The 21,927-nt window shown below is 45.0% G+C and overlaps 1 protein-coding gene across 1 annotated transcript in view; it reads right to left on the minus strand.

The window, feature by feature from the left end:
- The window catches only part of HMCN1 (hemicentin 1), a gene marked incomplete at its 3' end in the record, with an annotated part of 484,864 nt that overhangs the window by 141,271 nt on the left and 321,666 nt on the right, over positions 1-21,927 (minus strand). Inside the window, 9 exon segments of the mRNA XM_081325521.1 lie at positions 323-484; positions 2,862-2,984; positions 3,585-3,681; positions 4,730-4,905; positions 9,468-9,591; positions 10,135-10,286; positions 18,932-19,108; positions 20,124-20,225; positions 21,743-21,866. Coding sequence (XP_081181647.1) covers positions 323-484; positions 2,862-2,984; positions 3,585-3,681; positions 4,730-4,905; positions 9,468-9,591; positions 10,135-10,286; positions 18,932-19,108; positions 20,124-20,225; positions 21,743-21,866 — 1,237 coding nt within the window.

Consider the following 21,927-nt stretch of genomic DNA (forward strand, 5'->3'; position numbering starts at 1 on the left):
GCTGTCACCAAGAGGGACATCTCTATTGGGGACATAAGCATTACAAAGTGCAAATCTAGTTTCTACATTTCTGTTAAAAGCAACACCAAAAATATGTGTGTTCTAATACTGTGCCTGCATATTCTCCACTTCAAAACTAATACTGGGTACAGGAACATCAGAATATCAGGAAAAGGCTTTTAAATCCCTCCAACTGCTATTAGCAAAAAGAAAATATCCAGCTATTGACTTCCTGTGACATGATTTGTTTGTTCCAAAGTTTATCTGTGAAGGTCTTACTTAATATTTGTTTCCAAACTGAGAAACATTGCAAGCAACTTACCATACACTAGCAACTTATATTCTTTCTTTGTTATTCCAGCTACATTTGAAGCTATGCATGTATAGGAGGCCGAATCTGATTTTTCAGCAACTGAAATTTGAAGTTGTCTTCCTCCAGAGAAGACCCTGACTCTCCCTGTAGGGTCAACTACCAGTGGAGAACCTATAAAAGAAATACTCTCAAATTAAAAACAAATCAAAATATATAAATATCTGTACATAGTCTTTGAAACCACTCATGGATTATTTGGATAATCAGCTTAATAACCCAAGGCATGAATTAACTTCAGTTTTTTGCACAAAGAGTTATTGTGTTCTTCTCTTTGCACAGTTGAAAAAAAATAAAGCAATAAAAATTGCACTTAACTTCCTATATTGTCTGAACTGGGAAATAGGATTATTGATAATTCTTAATCTATGAAAATCAGTTATAAATGTACCATTTCCCATTAAAACATCTCAAAGCAATTTAAACTAAAATAAACTGTAGCAACCTAGTTAGATATAGTGACACATTAAGCTATGTTAAAACTAGGTTAAGTTTAACATCTCATCTGAACCAGTCCTGTACTTAATGTGCTATGTCTATTCCACAATCTCAACAGGTTGCTTGAGCAATATTATTTATGTCAGTAAAGGCTATTGTGCCTTCTGAATGCAGAATTAAATAAATTAAATTCTCCCTCTGTCATATAAACAGAGTGTCAGGTCCCACCCCAATCCACGTCTTAGAAAAGAAGAACTCTTGGAGACAGAATTGTCCAAAAAGGAACTTTTACTAAAACATGATTGTCAGTGGAAAATCTAGACAGGATCTGAAAACTGTGTTACAGGTTGGTACTTTTAAAGTGTCCCCGAGTGAAACCCCCTCCCCTCAGTCCATTTGGTCAGTCCCGGATCAATTAAGGTTCAGGTGTCAAAACCTTCCAAGGGAATAGGGATCTTCCATGTCTTTACAACATTTCCTTCCTTCCTTTCAGATTCTAATCGGAGATACAAACCAGATCTCCCCCCCTCCCTTTCTTTGTTCTTCTCAGTTCAAAGGTTCTTCCCCTGGTCTAATGATAGCCTTCAGGCAGGCTGAAATAAACACCCTTGCAGCAAATGGATAAGGATAGCCAATTAACATCTTTTCTTCTCCTCCTTGGGAATGGCAGAATCCAGTGAGGGATGTAAGATTTTAGAACATACAGATGGGGATTTATGAATGGGATATAAATGGATTCTGACACAGAGCTAGGTGGTATTTTGGCAAGCAATTATTCCCACAATAGCACCCCCACATATTGCCTTGGTTCCCTCATAAGGCATCCAGACATTTCCTTAAGGTAAACGTAACTAAGATAATAATTAGTCCTTTTTCTTCCATGCACATCTTCAACTTGTTTTGGGCTATCATGTGTTTCTATTAGGTTTTTATTTGGGGAAACTGGTAGCTGCCAAGACCTGCTGGAACAGTGGTCAAGGATGATGGGGCTCAGCAAATAATAGTTTCTTTGAATACCTCTTACCCATGGCTAAACCTAATAGATAAACAAGTGGACTGTGCATATGCTCCATATGATTAATCACAGCTTTGTTGCATATTTACTACATGGGGAAAGGGAAGAACAATTTGGCTGCAGGGAAATGCAAGAGACCCATTCACACTAGACTTTTTTATGTGTTCCTTCCAGACATATTTTCTGTTGGCTAGGTCAACTAAAGTGCAACCAAGTCCCACAAGCACCAAGAGTTACTCCTATTACACTGTGAACAATGAGGGATTGGCATAAATTCAAGGTGATACATTCTGTAAATTCTGCCTGAATTGTGGCATCTTTTTTTGCAAGGATCATCTGATTTCTCTGGTTCTCTCCAGGTGCATGTCCATGCACAGACAGCACTTCTGCCAGCAATGGGAAAGATGTGTGCATATGTATGGGGGGGAAAGCAGCAATGTAGCCCATGTAAAAGATGCAGCTGCTTTAATGCTTCAGAAAAATCACTAATTTGCAACAATGTGCAGAAAACATCTTTTCTCAAAGCATTTAATACTCTTACAAGACAGTATGTAACCCCTAATTTCTGTAGCCTGAAATTTTCCAGATGTGTTGGAACTGCTAATCCTAGAACGACCAGCCACAATGCAATTTGGGAATCCAAATAGGTAAGAAAACACTAGTTTGCACTCTGGCTAAGTCAAATAAGATGTAAGAAGGAGGGGGGGAATTAGATGGAAGTACAAAGCAGCTTTGTGTAAATATAATTTAAAGACTATCTCATCAAGCTTCTTCATCTTGACATTTCAAGTCACTGCCACAGTAAGCTTAAATCAAAGAGGATCCAGACTATTTGAAGCCCTTTGTACTAAAACAAAAGAAATTTTTAGAATTAGATGTTGATATCTGCAGTAGGTACTGCTGATCAAACCAATAATACTGATTTCTAGAAATCTAGCAGAATGGTTAATTTAGGTTCTGTTCTGTAAACCAGGGCTCAACAGAACCGAAAGGACTAACAGGCTTTGTGATTGATCCTCACAAAGTATGACTCCTTACCATTCTTCCTCCATGCCAGAGTAGGTGGTGGAATTCCATGGGATTCACACATCATGCTGATGAGGTTCCCTTCAATTACAGTCAGCTGAGTCACTGAGTCTGAACTGTAAATACTTGATGGCACTAGAGAAGGCAAATATCAGAAATAAATAATCACCTCCAGTTAATACAACCTATAAAGAAATTAAATGCATCAAAATCAGCAGAGAAAGAAGAAAATGTAAGTTAAATTCTCAACACAAATCTTTGTTTCAAGCATTAGTATTCTCAGATTAAACAATGAATGCAAACGCATTTCTTAGTTTATTTAGAATATTTTGACAAATTAGGTGTTTTTAAAAACCAAAGAGATCCTTAAGTTTTAACAATTGGATTTTATAGTGCATAATATTATTTCCAACTCTTATTTCATTTTCCCCCATTGAGTTAGTAAATTCACTAGAATTTCCAAAAAATAAAGCCTTCACGATTGCTGAATATTTCCAGCTTTCAGAATTCTAGCTCTAAGGAACAGAATGACATTAAATCAGATGGACAATTTTCTTAAATTTAGACACCAAAAACTGTCCAACACTGCTTCTGATTACGGGAGCAAACAAAGACTGTATTTCTTAACAGTCATTCCCATATGATTTTCATAGGCAAATAAATAGTGGCATACATTTCTAAGATTACACTTATTGCTGATGCTTCCATCTTATTCTTGATGGCTGAAAACCTTACCCCATACTTTGACATTGTAGTTTTTTTCCATTTTCCCAGCAATGTTTGTTGCTTCACAAGTATAGCGTCCAGTGTCTGGCACCTGTGCTTGTGCAATCTAGCAAGAAACAAATCAACAAACTTATTTTTGACGATACCTTTGATACTCATCACTGTGCATTATTACTTATCCACCCAATACATTATTTTGATTTCTGTAAAGGAAGACATTCTCTGTGTGGAAAAAAATTATTTAAAGTATTATTTTTCTACTTTATTTTCTTTAATACTGAATGCCTTAGTACAGGGATGGGAACCTTTTTTGGTATTGCATATTCTGGCTCATTAAATTTCTATTCATTTCAGCCAAAACTGTATTCCCAGTGCAGCTCTCCGATAAGAGCACAGCAATTAAAACTTGGAAAGTTATACCAACACTGTTATTATCTTTTAGAAAATCAACACAAAACCATCTTCTCCTAGATTTCCTCTCCCCCCCGCCCCCCACCTTTGGGGGGCTATTGCCTCCTTAGGTAACACCAGCTGCCTGCAATTAGTGCAGGTTCAAGTCCCACCAGGCTCAAGGTTGACTCAGCCTTCCATCCTTCCGAGGTAAGTAAAATGAGGACCCAGATTGTTGGGGGCAATAAGCTGACTTTGTAAAAATGCCGCTTGGGGGGGGTGAAAGCCCTAATAAGCAGCCATATACATAGAATGAAGGCTATTGCTAAGGACATTGATTTGTGCTTCTTAGATTGTAAGCCGCCCTGAGTCTTCGGAGAAGGGCGGGATATAAATGGGATTAAAAAACAACAACAACACTAGCCAGATTTTGTTCCTGCTCACATTTGTCCCTCATCCAAATTTGTTTTCAGCAAGATCCATGCCAGAGTTCTTTTTAATCCATAATCATTAGTGCTGATTGCCCACAATATAAACCCTTACTATCCCACAGTGTTCAAGCAAGACCTATTCACCAATGCTGGATATGCTTTTGGATAATTAACTCAATAGCTTTTGGGAGAACACATCAAAAGCTACACAGCTTTTCCTTCCTCCATCAGAAGAAAGAAGTTGTTTCAACATCATTCAAAAAGCTATTAATGTCCAGAATCCTAAACATGAACAAGGCTCACAGGGGAAATCTAAGTCATTCTAATAATTACCTTCAGAATACTTCCACCTTCAGTAATGGTAAGACCCAGCTTCTTCTGCAGGAGCTGACCATTCTTCAGCCACTGAAGCATGGGTGGAGGTATCACATCGCTTTGGCAGTGTAGTTCCAAATGTTCTCCCATTGCCACAGAGACATTCTGTTCCTCTCCCATAATATTAGGTGGAACTGAATAAGCAGCACATTAGTAATTAGTTTCAACTCTTTTCACTAAGATGAATGAAGCCACCCACTTTCTATGAAGCAGTCACTGTCTGATATCAGCATTAATTGTATCAATTTTCATCAGTTAACCTTTCTCAAAAATATTAGCAGCATTACTAAGACAGTATGGGAAACTACCCAACATAAATGGAATGCTCCAGAGTAAATGCAGAAGAACAAAATGATCTGCTTCATGTGTTTTCCATCCATGGTAGAATCACCACCCCAACAAAAAGGGATTTCATTTGTAAAGGTAAAGGTAAAGGTAAAGGTTCCCCCGCACAGGCGTGCTAGTCGTTTCCAACTCTAGGGGCCGGTGCTCATCTCCGTTTCAAAGCCAAAGAGCCAGCGCTTGTCCAAGGACGTCTCCGTGGTCATGTGGCCAGCATGACTAGACGCCAAAGGCGCACGGAACGCTGTTACCTTCCCACCGGAGTGGTCCCTATTTTTCTACTTGCATTTTTTACGTGCTTTCGAACTGCTAGGTTGGCAGAAGCTCATTTGTAAAGAGGAGCATAATTCAGCAAACCAATATGAGTTTTCCCTAAATATACTTGTGAAATAGTATAAATTAAACCCATACAGAAGCTGATCCCATATCAATCCATTTGTAATAAATTCTTCATCATGTATTACTTAATACAGGGGTCGGCAACCGGAAAAAGGAAAAGAGCCACACGGAACCGGTTCCATTGCACAAACAAAAAAGTGGGAGCCACAAAAAGTGCATGCACACGTGCATGCGCAAAAAACATTTTGCGCATGCGCAAAATGGGAGGCGCCTGCACGGCGACGGGTCTCCTCTTTGGAGAGGTGAGCGCGCACCTCCGCCCGAATGGGCAGTGGCACCGCTCGTTTAGAAAGCTGCCGCGGCCCGTTTGCAAAGCTACTGCCTTCGGAGGAAGGCGGTAGCCTGCAAACGGGCCGTGGCAGGTTTCCAAATGGACGGCGCCACTGCCGTGCAGTGCACCTAACATATTAGTTGGAAAATGAACCATCAGTAGGTATGGTTTAATATCAGAGGTTTCAAATTTGGAGATTGGCACATATTTGTAGTTACAAATGGAATTCCTGCTGGAGTCCAGCCAGCGATCTCAGAAGCAATTGTTTTAACAATTATCACATTTCAGTATCTCGAGATTTATTAGTTTTTTTTCCTCTCAAAGGGGGATTTATTCTTAAGTGCCAATGTAAGCAGGTCAGCCGAGGCTTCCACGCAAAAAGGTTTGTGCTTAATCTTAAATAAATTGTAAACTATTTTACAGAAAGGGAGAGCTAAGTGAAAGTACTGGCTCTTTTCTGAGAAAAAAGTTCATTCGCCACTAACAACCCCCCCCCCCCGCATTCCAGTAGATACTTACAGAATTCTTTAATATTTTGGGGAAATCTTCAGTAGCCTACGTGTGAGCAAGATATATATTATTTTCTAGTTGGGTGCTAAATAGGTGACATACGGGATATGTGTGTGCACAATTGTATTTCAATTAAAAACAACGAGATTTTCAGTACTCGGGAAACAGCAACAACAATAATTTTCAGCCGTGTTGCTGGAACCCTTTGTTCTCTCCGAGGTGCTTGGAAATAAGCAATCCCGCATTCCTGGGATTTTGGGATTGCTATAACTTGAAGGACAACTGAGGCCAAGTCTTGCCTCTCCCATTATCTTCTCCGTTCATCCATCCCATCGGGTGTTAGAACTGAGTAGGACCCAGCAGCCGGTGGGCACCGAGGGCGACCAGTGTTCTCCAAGGCACCAGGTCCATTGGCAAGGGGGTGCACCGGTTGCTCCCAACAATCCCTTCCCCCCATCTCTTTGTTCAGTCCACTGCTCTGGTTCCCGTCCCTCAGGGGGGCCGTGAAGAGCGGGCTGACGGAGAATCGCGTAGCCGGAACACAAAACCAGGTTTGTGAGAGGCCATAGCCTTCTGCATCCCACTAGAAACCATCGGTGGCTGTTGTACGGCAGCACCTATAGACTCGCCCAGTCCAGCTGCAGTGGTCTCATGTGTGAAGTTCTCGGCCCTAGTGGCTTTTGTAAAGCAGAAATTGCTTCCAGCAGAGTCTTTTCCCTCTATTTTTTTTTACAATAAGTTTCTCCTCCCTCTCCCCTCCCTCAAAAATAGAGGGACCCGGGTGGCAAGGTACAGTTGAAGATCTAATCTGGCCAGGAGTAGAAATCCCGGAACTGGGATGGGCTCGGGCACAAGGCAGGAGGCAAACGGCTTCATCGACGACACCTCCCGTCTCGTGGTGCAGGCTAGATTGCCTCTCTAGGAATCCACGCCTTTCAGGAGAGGCCAAGGAAACAACCCCGGCTAAGGGCCCCGCACCCTCGCCTCCACACCCAAGAGTGCTCCAGCCCATCTGCAGCCGCGTCTCCGCTGGTCGCGCCTGCTACTTAGAGGTCCCCCAACTCGGTTTCCCAGCGGCTGTGTCCCAGAGCCGAGTTATGCTCGAGGGGCCGGTCTTCCCGACAACCCCCCCATCCCCATCCCCAGGGCTCCTGCCAGGGAGAAGGCACGGGTTGGCAGCTTTAGCTCGGCGCCAGCCTCCTTTCTATTCGCAGGCCTCGAGTGGATGGATCCCCGCTGTTCTCTCGGTTTGAGGCTTCCCCATCTCTCTCTCCCCACCACCCCATCTGAGGTCAATGCTCTGGTAAATAATAAATCAGTTGGAAAACAAAAGCCGCTCAGATTTATGGTCCGAAGTGCTAATTAGAAACATCATTTGAGCAATAAACAAACACTTTCGAGCAAATAATGCCTGCGGAAAAGAGAGGGAGCAAGCCAGGAAGCTGGTCCTCGCCTACAGCGGCCGGGCCCCGGTGGCTTTTAAAAGCCCGGGGCCTCACCAGGAACGGAATTTTTAAGGGACAGCTGTGAGAGGGAAGATGGAGGATTTTCACCCGGAGGTTGCGGGGCATCTGGCAGCTTTCCAAACGGACGGCGCCACTGCCCGTTCAGGCGGAGGTGTGCGCGCACCTCTCCAAAGGTTTGGAGAGCTGCGCGCGCACCTCCGCCCATTCAGAGAGGTGCACGCTCACCTCTCGGAACAGGCAGTGGTGCCGTCCATTTGGAAAGCTGCCGCGGCCCGTTCACAGGCTGCTGCCTTCCTCCGAAGGCGGTAGTTTTGCAAATGGGCTGCAGCAGCTTTCCAAACAAGCGGTGCCACTGCCCGTTCAGGCGGAGGTGCGCGCGCACCTCTCCAAAGGTTTGGAGAGCTGCGCGCGCACCTCCGCCCGTTCGGAGAGGTGCGCGTGCACCTCTCCAAATGGGTGGCGCCACTCTCCATTTGGAGAGGTGTGTGCACACCACTGCCCGTTCGGAGAGGTGCGCACGCACCGGGCGACTGGGAGCCGCAGGAGACGGCTTAAAGAGCCGCATGCGGCTCCGGAGCCACGGGTTGCCGACCTGTGACTTAATACATTAATTTCATCTAAATGGAGTTTTCCAAGGTCAGTTACCATTCTTCCTCTTTTGTTATTGACTTTTTAAAATATTTAGGATTTTTGGGCTTTTCAGTTGTGCCATAACCTGATAATATCAGCCCTAAATTCTTCCATTAAAAATTAGTTTAGAATTATGAAGGGAGGATTCTAGAGATCTTAAAATGTGCTTACAATTGAAAGAATGTAAAATATTTCAAATGCAAAACATTTAGAGTTTTGAGCCCTATTCTGTGCTCTTATGTGTTGTTTTAAGATGCAATGGCTTATTCTAAATTTACTGAAAGGATTTTAGCTTTTATCACTCTGGAAGTATTCCAAACTTGAAGTGTCCCTGGTTGTTTGGAATTGGAACAGTTCCAGAATAGTTGGAGTAGCATTACAACACTTGTTGTAAAGTTGCAACACTGTCTGAAATTCAGCAGTTTCAAATTTCAAGTGTTTTGCATACCACTATTTTTACAACAATGTACGCATTAACAGAATACTGCAGCCAATTGTAGTTCTCCGATTAATCCAGCTATACCATTGTTTGCCAATCTTTATTTTTCATGCATTGCAGTTGTAATTTCATAATTTTTAAAAAAAATCAGGCATGCAATATAAGAGCAGCTCTGAAAAGCAGCTCTGCTAAAATGTCTCAAGACAATATGCAAATCCTCATAATCATTTAAGCAAACATCTACAGATTTTTTGTTCTTAGTTTTTAAGTACAAATTTTCAGTAACTGAAGTAAATGATTAACATCTGAATTACTATCTACTTGTCCCAAAGAAACATAGCATTCATTTGAATAAGACTTCCTATGACAGGGCATGTTAGATACCTATGAAACTTATGAAGTCCATTCTATTAAAATAAACATAAGATATCACTTCCAGATTCTGTGGTATAATAAAAACCAGACGGGTCATTTTAGAAATCTAATCAAGCATCACAGCCAGGGGTCATCAAAATATGTCAGGACAACAGTTCTACAAAATTCCAAAACAGCTTGCTGGGGAAGGCTATTGTAATCCCTCAAGGTACCCCTCAAGAATGCTTATGAAATTCTTGGTATAAACATTACTTATGTTCTTACCATAAACTCTGACATCAATATCTCTTTGTTTTTCTCCTGCTGCATTTACTGCAACACATGTGTATCTTCCAGTATCGCTGATCTGAGCACTTGTCAGTGCCAGGATGTGACCTCCAGAACAAATCTAAAAAGAGAATGGAATTGTTTTTTTAAAAAATGGCACATAGGTTGAATTAGACAGCATAAGAGTACTAACTTTCATTATTCACATAATACAATTTTCCTGATGTGAAATGTTTTTGCATCAGCCCAGAAATCTCTAATATTACTTCCACTGTTTACATTTTTCTTCTTTCTGCTGTTCCCCCCTTTTTTGTAATGTCTTCCCTAATGAATAATTCTAGAGAGTTCTAATTTTAATTCTAGCAATAATTCTATTGCTAGCTTTGTTATCAAAATATTATCCAACTATGGAGTTTTTAAAAATTTATTTATAAAATTTATAGGCTGCCCATCTTATCTCAGGGTAACTCTGGGCTTGGATTTTATTTATGAATTAACACAGATAAAATTGCTTTATGTGTAAAATTGCTTTAGGTGAATTTGAAGTATTAATTAATGAATATAATTTATTATCCAAAATTTAAAGAGACAGGTTCTATGGAGAAATCCCATCTCTAAACTGTGGGTAAATGTCCTTCATGCATTAATGGAGCTAAGAAATTACCTGGAGTCCACTTGAAAGACTAGAAATGGGACTGCCATCCTTCAACCAGGTTAGAATAGGAGCAGGAATTCCATGAGCTTCACACTCCAACCACACCTGATCATTAACTACAACAGTTACCATTTCATTATTTCCTGAAATGGAGGGTGGAACTAATAAAAAAGAAAGTGAAATATTATGTGCTGGTCGATAGTTTAAATCTATATTTTTGCAAATAATATTGCATGCAAAGATACAGTAGATGTACCTTTGGATCTTTGAAAACCCATACTGTGAAAGCCAAGAAGATCTTTTTATACAGTTCAAAAGTGGATTAAAGAGGTGGGTTCTCCCCCGCTTTCTATTTTTCTCGTTGTAATTCAGTTTGCTACAGAAGTGAAAGGAGCATTCCTAAAGTTCTCTAGGGCCACATAAACACTCTGAAAAGATACTACAGTGTAACACAGCATCCTTCCAGAGGATTTTACTTACTTTATTTTATTTATTTATTTTATTTATTTGATTTATATACCGCCCTTCTCCTGAAGGACTCAGGGCGGTGTACAGGGCAATAAAAATAAGAATACAGGATACAAGATTTAAAGTTAAATGATTGTGCCCAATGTAGTAGGTTAGTTAAAATAATGTTAAAACCCAAACCCATCAGGCCAGGCCGGCTTGTTCAAATAGATAAGTTTTTAGATCACGCCGGAAGGAGCGAAGGTCGGGGGCCATCCGGAGTTCAGCCGGTAAGCGGTTCCAAATGATTGGTGCACCCACCAATGCTCTCCCCCTGGGGGTCACCAGCCGACATTCTCTGACCGGTGGTACCCTGAGGAGGCCCTCTCTGTGGGAACGTAAAGGAGGGAGGGAAGTTGACGCCGGCAGTAGGTGCTCCCGTAGGTAATCCGGACCCATACCATGTAGGGCTTTGTATGTCATCACCAGCACCTTGAATTTTACCCGGAAGGCAACTGGAAGCCAGTGCAGCTCACGGAGCAGAGGTGTAATATGGGAGTATCGGGAGACCCCCAAAAGAACTTGTGCAGCTGCATTCTGTACCAGCTGAAGCTTCTGAGTGGTTCTCAAGGGCAGCCCCATGTAAAGAGCATTGCAGTAGTCTAGACGAGAGGTCACAAGTGCATGAGTGACTGTACGCAAGGCATCCAGGTCCAGATAGGGTCGCAACTGGCGCACCAGACGAACCTGGGCGAAGGCCCCTCTAGTCACAGCTCCTATATGATCTTCTAAGGAGAGCTGTGAATCTAAGAGGACACCCAAATTGCGAGCCTTATCTACAGGGGGTAATAACTCACCGCCAATATTAAGAGATGGAATAATCTGAATTTCCTGACATGCCGGTATGTACAGCCATTCAGTCTTGTCCGGGTTGAGTTGAAGCCTGTTCCTCCCCATCCAGACCCGGACCGCTTCCAGGCAACGGGACATCACGTCGAGGGCATCACTGGGGTGGTTTGGGGTCGAGATGAAAAGCTGGGTATCATCAGCATACTGATGATATCCCACTCCAAAACCACGGATGATCTCACCTAGCGGCTTCATATAGATGTTAAACAGGAGAGGTGAGAGGACCGACCCCTGAGGAACTCCATAAATGAGAGGTCTCGGGGTCGATCTCTGTGTTCTGAACCAGCCCTCTTCTCGCAACCCCTAATTAAAAGAAGAGTCTGGAAAGCGTCCAAGGCTAAAAGGCTTCTGCCAAGATTTAATTACGCAGTTAACAAAAACACAAGAGCTTGTCTTCTCAAGCGGAAAAGTTGCTTTCAGCAACCAGCCCCTCCCCAAACACTTCTTTTATAGAGAGCTCAGGGCGTGGTCTCCCTGTGCCTCCTCCCGAGGAGTCCCATAGTCTTTCTTTGTTTGTCCCTGCTCGTCTGCCTCCTGCGTCGGGCGTCCTTGAACAGGGCCAGCTGTGGGTCATCATCCTCCGCACTCTCGGGCTCACACAGCTGAGAAGAGGTCCCCGGCTGAGGACTCTGCAAAGCCTCCAAATCATCATCAGCCGGTTCGTTTCCCTCCTCCCCCACATCTGAGTCCTCCGATACATCGGACCCGGCTGTCGGACCCACAGGCTGGCCCTGAGTCACAACACTATCCCGCACCGCAGGGCCCTTCCCTCGGGTCTGCCGATCCGGATGCGGTCGGGATGGGAACTGTTCGTGAAAAGCAGTCACCAACGCAGGGGCATGAACGGCGGTCGCGTCTTCCCATGTGAAGTCCTCCGGCCCGTACCCTTTCCACTCGATCAGGTACTGGAAGCGACCTTTCAGCCAGCGAGAATCCCTGATGCTGGCGACCTCGTACTCGGGGGTGCTGCCTCCATCACGAGTTCCTGATGGGGGAGGTTCCGCTTGGCGAAGTGGACAGGCCGGTTGTTCGGGGACCAACAAGGACCGATGGAAGACGGGGTGCACGCGCAGGGAACGTGGCAGAGTTAAACGATAGGCGACCGGGTTGATGACGGCCTCGACTGGGAACGGTCCAAGGTAACGGTGGTCCAGCTTCCTCGCCGGCCGAGTGGATGGTAGGTTCCTGGTGGACAGCCAGACCCGATCCCCCACCGATAGTGGAGGCGTATCCCTTCTCGACTGATCGGCGAACCTCTTGTAGTCGGCCTTGGCCTTCTCCAGCTGCCGTCGCACCAACCGATGGATCGCCTGTAACTCCGCCATGAATTCGTTCGCTGCCGGCTCCGGTGAGTCCACGGGAGAAAGAGGGAAGAACCTGGGGTGATAACCCATGTTGGCCAAGAACGGTGTCATCTGCGTGGAGGTGTGTTGCGAGTTATTAAAGGCAAACTCGGCTATGGCCAAATAGTCCACCCAGTTGTCCTGCTGCAGGTTAACATAGCAGCGCAGATACTGCTCTAAGATGCCGATGACCTTCTCGGTACCCCCGTCGGTCTGAGGATGATGCGCGGACGAGAGGCAAACCTTAATGTCCAACGCCCGCATCAACTCCTGCCAGAAGCGGGCTGTAAACTGGGCCCCCCTATCGGAGACGACCCTATCGGGAAGGCCGTGCAGCCGGAACACCTGTTGGATGAACATGCGACTAGTGGCGCGAGCTGACGGTAAGCCGCGACAGGGGATGAAGTGCGCCATCTTGGTCAACATGTCCACCACCACAAACACTGTCGTGAAGCCGGAGGATGGGGGTAGATCCGTCAGAAAGTCCATGGACACAGCCCCCCAGGGTCTCTTGGGCGTTGGCAAAGGCTGCAGTAAACCAGGCGGGGCCCCTGTCGCTGACTTGGCCTGCCTGCATGGGACGCAGGAGGTGACATAAGACTGGACATCGTGTCGGACTCGGGGCCACCAGAAAGTACGGGAGACCAGGTTCAGAGTCTTGAACAGGCCAAAATGCCCCGCAGCCGGGTTATCATGACATTGGCTGAGGACGAGTCCCCTGAGTGGCCCTCCTGGAACATAGAGCCGGTCACGATAATACAGGAGTCCATCCGTGACCGACCAAGGCGAATCTGGCCCCACCTCTTCCTTCCGCTGAGCCACCCACGCCTCCTGCTGCTGCGCCTCCCGGATCCGAGCCCGTACATCCACCGGCTCCCGTACCGCAGCAAAAGACTCGACGGGGATCACTGTCCTGGGCGGAAGCTTGTCTTCCACTCGGGTGTACTCGGGCTTCCTGGACAGAGCATCCGCTCTCTGGTTGTGCCCGCTTGGTATGTACCGCACCCGGAAGTCAAACCTCGCAAAGAAGAGGGACCACCGGATCTGGCGTTGGTTCAAATTCCGAGCGGTCTGCAGGCTTTCCAGATTCTTGTGGTCCGTCCGGACCTCGATCTGATGCCGCGCCCCCTCCAGATGATGCCTCCAAGCCTCGAACGCCGCCTTGATGTCCAGCAGCTCCTTCTCCCAGATGGTATAGTTGCGCTCCGAGGGGTTCAATTTCCGAGAGTGATACGCGCAAGGGAAAAGGGTACCGTTGGGCGTCGCTGCCTGGAGTAACACGGCCCCAATGGCAATGTCGGAGGCGTCCGCCTCCACGACAAACGGCCGTTGCGGGTCAGGATGCTTCAAGATGGGCTCCTTCATGAAGGCGTCCTTCAAAGCTTGGAACGCCTGTTGTTCGGGGGCGTTCCACTGGAACCGAGTCTTCTTCTGCAGGAGCCGGGTGAGGGTGGCTGTCAAGGCAGCAAAGCCAGGGATGAATGTCCGATAGTAGTTGGCAAATCCAAGAAGTCGCTGAACATCCTTCACGCGACGCGGGGGTTGCCAACTCTGCAACGACTCAACTTTACTCGGATCCATGGCGATGCCCTCAGGAGAAATGCGGTGGCCCAAGAAATCAATGGTCACCTGGTAGAACTGGCACTTCTCCAACTTGGCAAACAGCCGATGTTTCCGGAGGCGCTGCAGGACCTGACGGAGATGCTGATGATGCGCTTCACGCGACGGGGAGTAAATCAGGATGTCGTCCAGGTAAATCACAACAAACTGGTCCAACAGATCCCGAAAGATGTCGTTCATAAAATGCTGAAACACAGCGGGGGCGTTGGTCAGGCCAAACGGCATCACCGTGTACTCGAAATGTCCATAGCGAGTACCAAACGCCGTCTTCCACTCATCACCCGGCCGAACCCTGACGAGGTTGTAAGCTCCACGCAGGTCCAGTTTCGTGAAGATCTTAGCCTCCCGGAGTCGGTCCAAGAGCTCGGGGATGAGGGGCAGCGGGTAGCGGTTACGCACCGTGATGGCATTGAGTTTCCGGTAGTCACAGCAAAGTCGTAACTCGCCCGACTTCTTTTTGACGAAGAGCACGGGCGCAGACACTGGCGAGGACGAGGGCCGGATGAATCCACGAGCCAAGTTCTTTGTCAGGAAGTCCCGCAATGCAGCCAACTCGGGCTCCGACATGGAGTACAAACGCCCCACTGGGAGAGGCGCATCAGGGACTAGGTCAATGGAGCAGTCGTAGGGCCTGTGCGGGGGTAATTGGTCCGCCTCTGACTCACTGAACAAGTCAGCAAAGTCGGACAGTTCGGGAGGCAAGGAAACCCCTGGGGAACCCTCCACCTGGCCGGCACAGATATGGCGGGTGTGGTCCACGCACTGCAAACTTGGGAAGGTGACCAAGTTCTGAGACCAATAGATCTGTGGATCATGCGCCCGGAGCCACGCCAGTCCCAAGACCACGGGGAAGTGCAGATCCGAAGTGACGTAAAACTGAATGGCCTCCACATGGGTACTGATGGCCATACACACGGGTTGCGTGGCGGCCGTGATAGGCCCGGACAGGAGCACTCGACCATCGATGGTCTCCACAAGCATGGGCGGATCCACCGGACACTGGGGAACAGCCCATTTGGCCACAAAGGCCGAATCCATAAAGTTAGTGGTAGCCCCAGAGTCAATTAAGGCATGGACCGGAATCCCCTCTGGCTTGCCAGGAAGGATCAGTCGTGCCTCCAAAATCAAATGCCGTGGAGGTTCACAGGCACCGTCGGAACGGCGTCGCTCGGCGTGATCGTTGTGGGTCGCCCGATCTTTCACACCGTCTAGATCGGGCTCGGGCCGTTTCCCGATAGCAAAGCAGGGGACTTTCTCGGGGCAGGCTTGGTCACTGACGCCCGCTGACGCTTCTTCGGGCAAGAAGCAGCCAAATGTCCAGGGTCCCCACAGTAAAAACACAACCCCTCCGTTCGTCGTCTGTCCATTTCCGTCACCGATAGACGGGACCTGGCGGCACCCAGCTCCATTGGCTCCTCCCTCTGGACTGGGGGCTCACGCACAACAGGGGCGGCAGGGGTCTGTGGGGTGGCACGGCGACTCTTACGCTGCTGCAGCCGGGCATCGATCCGCAGACAAAGATGGATCAGCCCATTCAGGTCTGAGGGAATGTCCACGCGGGCCAGCTCATCCAACATCTCCTATGACAAGCCATCCTGAAAGGCATCCACGAGCGCAGCCTCATTCCAGGCGGAATCCTGGCTAAGCAGCCGGAAATCGCTGATATAGGCCTGTAGGGGGCGCTGACCCTGCCTCAAAGCTTTCAGACGTCGGGTGGCGGTCTGCGCCTTAATCGGGTCCTCGTACATGAGGCGCATATGGTCACAAAACCCCCCAAAGTTATCCAACAAAGGGCTAGGCTGTGCCAACAGAGGCGTGCCCCAACGAGCTGCATCTCCCGACAGAAGGCTCAACACGAATCCCACCTTATCTCGGTCAGTGGGGAAATCAGCTGCTCTCACGCTGATATAAAGCTGGCATTGTCCCAGGAAGGCAGGAAACAGTTCTGGTTTACCAGCAAATTTATCCGGCATAGCTATCTGACATTTCCTCCTGGGTGGGGGGGCAGCATGTACCTGAGCCTGCAGTTGTGCCACCTGAGTGGCCAGCAAGGTGAGTTGCTGGTTGAGCTGGGCATTCTCGGCAAGAAGCTGCTCCATCGTAGTATTAAGGGGTGGGTGGCTGAAAGCAAACTGTTCTGAACCAGCCCTCTTCTCGCAACCCCTAATTAAAAGAAGAGTCTGGAAAGCGTCCAAGGCTAAAAGGCTTCTGCCAAGATTTAATTACGCAGTTAACAAAAACACAAGAGCTTGTCTTCTCAAGCGGAAAAGTTGCTTTCAGCAACCAGCCCCTCCCCAAACACTTCTTTTATAGAGAGCTCAGGGCGTGGTCTCCCTGTGCCTCCTCCCGAGGAGTCCCATAGTCTTTCTTTGTTTGTCCCTGCTCGTCTGCCTCCTGCGTCGGGCGTCCTTGAACAGGGCCAGCTGTGGGTCATCATCCTCCGCACTCTCGGGCTCACACAGCTGAGAAGAGGTCCCCGGCTGAGGACTCTGCAAAGCCTCCAAATCATCATCAGCCGGTTCGTTTCCCTCCTCCCCCACATCTGAGTCCTCCGATACATCGGACCCGGCTGTCGGACCCACAGGCTGGCCCTGAGTCACAACACTCTGCCCACCCACCAACACCGACTGTGAACGTTCCAGAAGGTAGGAGGAGAACCACTGAAGAACAGTGCCTCCCACTCCCAATCTCCTGAGATACCATGGTCGATGGTATCAAAAGCCACTGAGAGGTCTAATAGGACTAGGACAGAGGAACAACCCCTGTCCCAAGCTCACCAGAGATCATTCATCAGAGCGACCAATGCCGTCTCCGTGCTGTGTCCGGGCCTGAAACCCGATTGGTACGGGTCTAGATAATCAGTATCTTCAAGGAACAGAGGAAGTTGATGCGCCACTACGCTCTCAACAACATTCGCAAGAAAGCGAAGGTTGGAGACCGGGCGAAAGTTGTTTAAAACAGCTGGGTCCAGGGAAGGCTTTTTGAGGAGGGGTCTCACCACCGCTTCTTTCAAGGCTGTGGGGAAACTGCCCTCTTTCAATGAAGCAGTTATCACTGCATGGATCCAGCCTCATGTCCCATCCCGAGCCGCATAAACCAGCCAGGAGGGGCACGGGTCCAATAAGGACGTAGTGGAGCTCAGCTTCCTCATGATCTTGTCTACCTCGTCCAGAGTCACAGGATCGAACTCTTCCCAGATAACATCAACAAGCCCTTCCTTGGGTCACTGAGTGGAACGTGGGAATGACCTTAAGAGACAGAGGACAGAAGGGAAGATACACATGTGTTGCAGTAAATGCAGCAGGAGAAAAACAAAGAGATATTGATCTCAGAGTTTATGGTAAGAACATAAGTAATGGCAAACTTCTCAGAAGAGACCCTCCCTAGTTTCTTGGGATGTAAAAGGGATAAGAGACAAAGGTACCTTCAGATTTGCAATATTCTGTTAATGTAACTTGGTGTGCTTCTTGATTGGACTACCTTGCAAGGCTGACAGCCATTAAGAGTTCTCAGGGAAATGAACTACACCAGGTTATTATTATTTTAAAGAATAATGGATTGAATTTCTGTTCAATCCACTGTACGAGTGTAGATTTTCCAAGCCCGCATGCGAAATATTAGCAATGAACTTACAAGATTTGTCTTCAAAGAGACACAGGAATCCATGAAAAGAGTTAAGGTTAAGGGTTATCCTTAGGAGTTTCCTTAAGATGAAAGAGTTAAGGTTAAGAGGAAAAGATTAGGAATTAAGAGTTAAGAAAACAGCTTAACAGTTAAGATATTCCCAACTCCTAGAAAGGTATTTGTTTCTTGTGGTGAGGTAATGATTGTCTACATCAATTACATTGTAGTGCCAGCACTGATAAATAGTTTTGTACCATAAAGCAATAAACATGAGAGGAATGAAGTTTTGTCAGTTAAGAGGAAAAAAACAGGTCAATTACATTATTGTCCCCATCCCATTCGTATTCAGAGGAATCAGCTCTGGCAATGAAACTGGGAGGTAGAACATAAATTTAAAGATCTTCTTGTTCTGCCTGATAAAAGGTTTGATCTGGTCAAGTCTGTGATTGACAAGTCATTGCCAGTCACAGGACTGGGTTTAAAAAAATGATGGGAATCTAAAAGTGTTGTGGTTTAGAATTACATCATTTTCTTAAAACCTGGCCCTGTGAATGGGTCTGAATTTATTGTGGGCTATGTGATTTCCACAATAGCAGTAATTAAATATTTGTATCAGTTTGCTGAACTAAGGCAGTGAGACCTGTCTTCCAAACCTAATTGCATGGCAGCCCAATCAAACAAGCATTTCAAAATTAAAAGGCTTCCCATTTTTGAATTCTTCAAATATTGCAAACAACCACTCTCCTTTTCTCAAATCAGCATAGAAAAATGACCTTAAAAAGTACCTAAGTACATGCAATAAATCTGAAATAGCCAGTTGAAAGGCAGATAAGAATGACTTTGTTATGAGAAGCAGGATTTACCATGGACCTGAAGATTGTAGAATAATTCAGCTACTCCTGCTGCATTTGTCACCGCACATTTATAAATCCCAGTGTCAGAGACTTGGGCTGCATCTATTTGAATAATTTGCCCTCTGTTCAAGAAAGTGATGCCAGCAATATTGATGAGAGGAAGGTTATCTCTGTACCATGTGACAACTGCAAAATAAAATAAGAGATATTTGGTACTAAGCTATGAAAGAATTTATTGGAAGGAAACACTCAAGTTACGGTACTTTTTACTCTAATACCACTTACATTGTTGACAGATGCCCAGATAAAGTACAGATATGTTGTAGTTTACAGCACAGGGGATATTAGGAAAATTGAGGGATTAAAAGGTATTTCCTGCTTATTCCACTCCAACACGTGGCCATGGTGAGGAAGACAAAATTAAAGAGGAATTCTTTTTTACTCTCAAGTTGCAAACAATTTCAGGGTAGAGACTAATTGCCCACACTATGGCCCGTTAAAGCATTCTTCATTGCCTACCTATTCTTGCTCTCTTCTTCAGGACACCTTCTTATTTCATTTGGAAGTTGTGGAGTAATATTTATATGACAGCCCTCATAAGCTGCTACCATATCACTCAAGGTTTTCTCAAGATACTATTAAATATCAGGTGAAATACAGCTTTCCCTTCTCTCCCCCAGGAAAGATGTGGTGTTGAAGACATATTTACAGGGAGCACCAGAGCTTTATAGTATTAAATGATAACTTGCATATGAAAATAAGTCATTACAGATCAAACATCACAGACAATGCAATTCTCTGCTATATTAATGGATTTAGTTCAGAAATTGAAATATTAGATATTTTTCTTTTTTTACTGCTTTCTCCCAAAACAGTCAATCAGAGCAACCAATGTCTTTCTTTCAGGTTCATTCCTGAACTTCTTCATTAGATTAAATAGAATAAAAAAGAAGTCTAGGCCATGCCACATACTGTGTAATAATTCTATTTTGAAACTTTCCTTGCTACGGAATTAAACTAAGTCCCAGTCTTAAGCAACAAATTAATGTAGCTTCTGCATGAATACATGTAATAAATTACAAACTTAAGATCCTTTGCAAGAAAGAGATGTGCTATTCTACAGAGTTCAGTGAAAGTACAATAGGTGGAAAAATTCGGCATGACTTATGAGACGAGATAGAATTGCTATGAGTATATATACCTGGCAAAGGAATTCCAGACACTCTGCACTGTAGTTGTATTGGATTGTTCACAATTACAGTCTCATTTCTTAGCATTCCTGCATCCTTCAGACTAGGTGGCTCTGAAAAAAGAGAAGAAAATTATAGTTCTTTTATTTCGACATATCGTACTCAGGCTTTCTCTGTACTTAGTTTACAAGTTTCCAGCATAGGTATATGTCCATTCATACAATCTACAGCAAATGATTAGTATGATTCAAAGAAGAGCCTAGATATGACCTAGAGATAAAGCAATGTTTTTCTAATTACAGAGTAGCCATAATAATGCAGTGATTTTTCCTTTCTTCTCTGAGATCTTTCAAAGATTGTGGTGCCTTACATCTCCCAATGCCTGGTTTTGTAGTTCAGAATCAGAACACTCTGATGGATGACAAAACTCAACTTGGATTAGTCATTTAAAAATTAGTGAGCTGAGAGACAAGATTCCTGACATGATTTGTTCAAGTCTAAACTAAAGTAGATATTTCTAAGTAACTGATAGAACTTACTAAGGCTTAGTTGACAAATGTTTAAAAGTAAAATTGAGAGATGTGAGTCATCTGGAAAAATAAAATATAAATAAATAAAATTATCTTGTACTTAAAGTTCTACTTCTGTAGATTACCCAATAACAGCTGACCTACTGGAACATTAGCAATACTAAAACATCAAAGGCTATATGCTAACCAATTTGCTTACATCTAATACTTTTAATCATAACTCCTTGAACAATCAGCATACTGATTCTTTCCATCCTTGGCATTATAAAACAGTTTTCTGGTAGTTATCTTTCCCTACAAGGTTCCTGAATACGTATGATACAAACTGTTACATCTTCTGTTCTTTTGGCATTAAGCGAGACGAAATATTGAAACAGCAAACAAGTTTATTAACTCAGAACAGAAGCAGCCCTAATGGCTGCTGCACAGCTATTTATACTGTTAGCCTCTAGGTGGCAACCAATAGGTTTAAAGTAACAGTTTCCCACCCCAAGCCTAATTATCAGCTTGGAGACAGCCAGTCCGGCTTTCAGTAACAGCAACTGTTAAGCAATACAGCAATCTAGGTCAGATATTAAGCAAGTGATTAAAACAGTTATGGCCAATACATTACACAAACTTTTTACTTTCTTGGGTCAGGTCTCCTAAGCTCTGGGATCAAAACCTCAGGGTAGATTTCTTCAGCCACACTTCTCAACTGGAGTTGGTCTTCACAGGGATTTTAACTTTTTTAAATGGGTGCATACATATGTAATACTATAGGGTACATGTTTACATAGTTTTGAATGCCTTATGGGCAATAAGATAGGATTTAAATTATATACATTAATAAAGGTAATACATCTCAAAATGTTATTGGCTTGGATTTGAACCATTGAAAACCCTCTGATCTTTGATGCTCTTGAGACATTTCAAGGCATATTTTTATAAGTGGTTGAGGAAAGACCCTGACCATCAGACAAGATTATCTGATGCCCAAACACGTTACCAGCTCTGAATACTTACAGAGTACTAAAACTGAGCACAAATTTGGGCACATAGCATAATGGCTGTAACTAGCAATCAACAGGCAATACTGAATGCCAATGAGAAGTCATTACCATATACATGCAGATAAATGGATTGCTGGGCTTCACCAGCTGCATTTGTTGCTATACAGGTGTATCTGCCAGCATCATCTTTTAAGGCCTTGGCAATCTGCAAAATGCACCCTGAAGATTCCAGCTGCTCCAGAACAAAAGCAAAAAAAAGAGCAAGATTTCTCTGGAATGATGAATGAATCAAT

Source organism: Vipera berus (genome assembly GCF_964194415.1).
Source record: "Vipera berus genome assembly, chromosome: 3".
NCBI lineage: Eukaryota > Metazoa > Chordata > Lepidosauria > Squamata > Viperidae > Vipera > Vipera berus.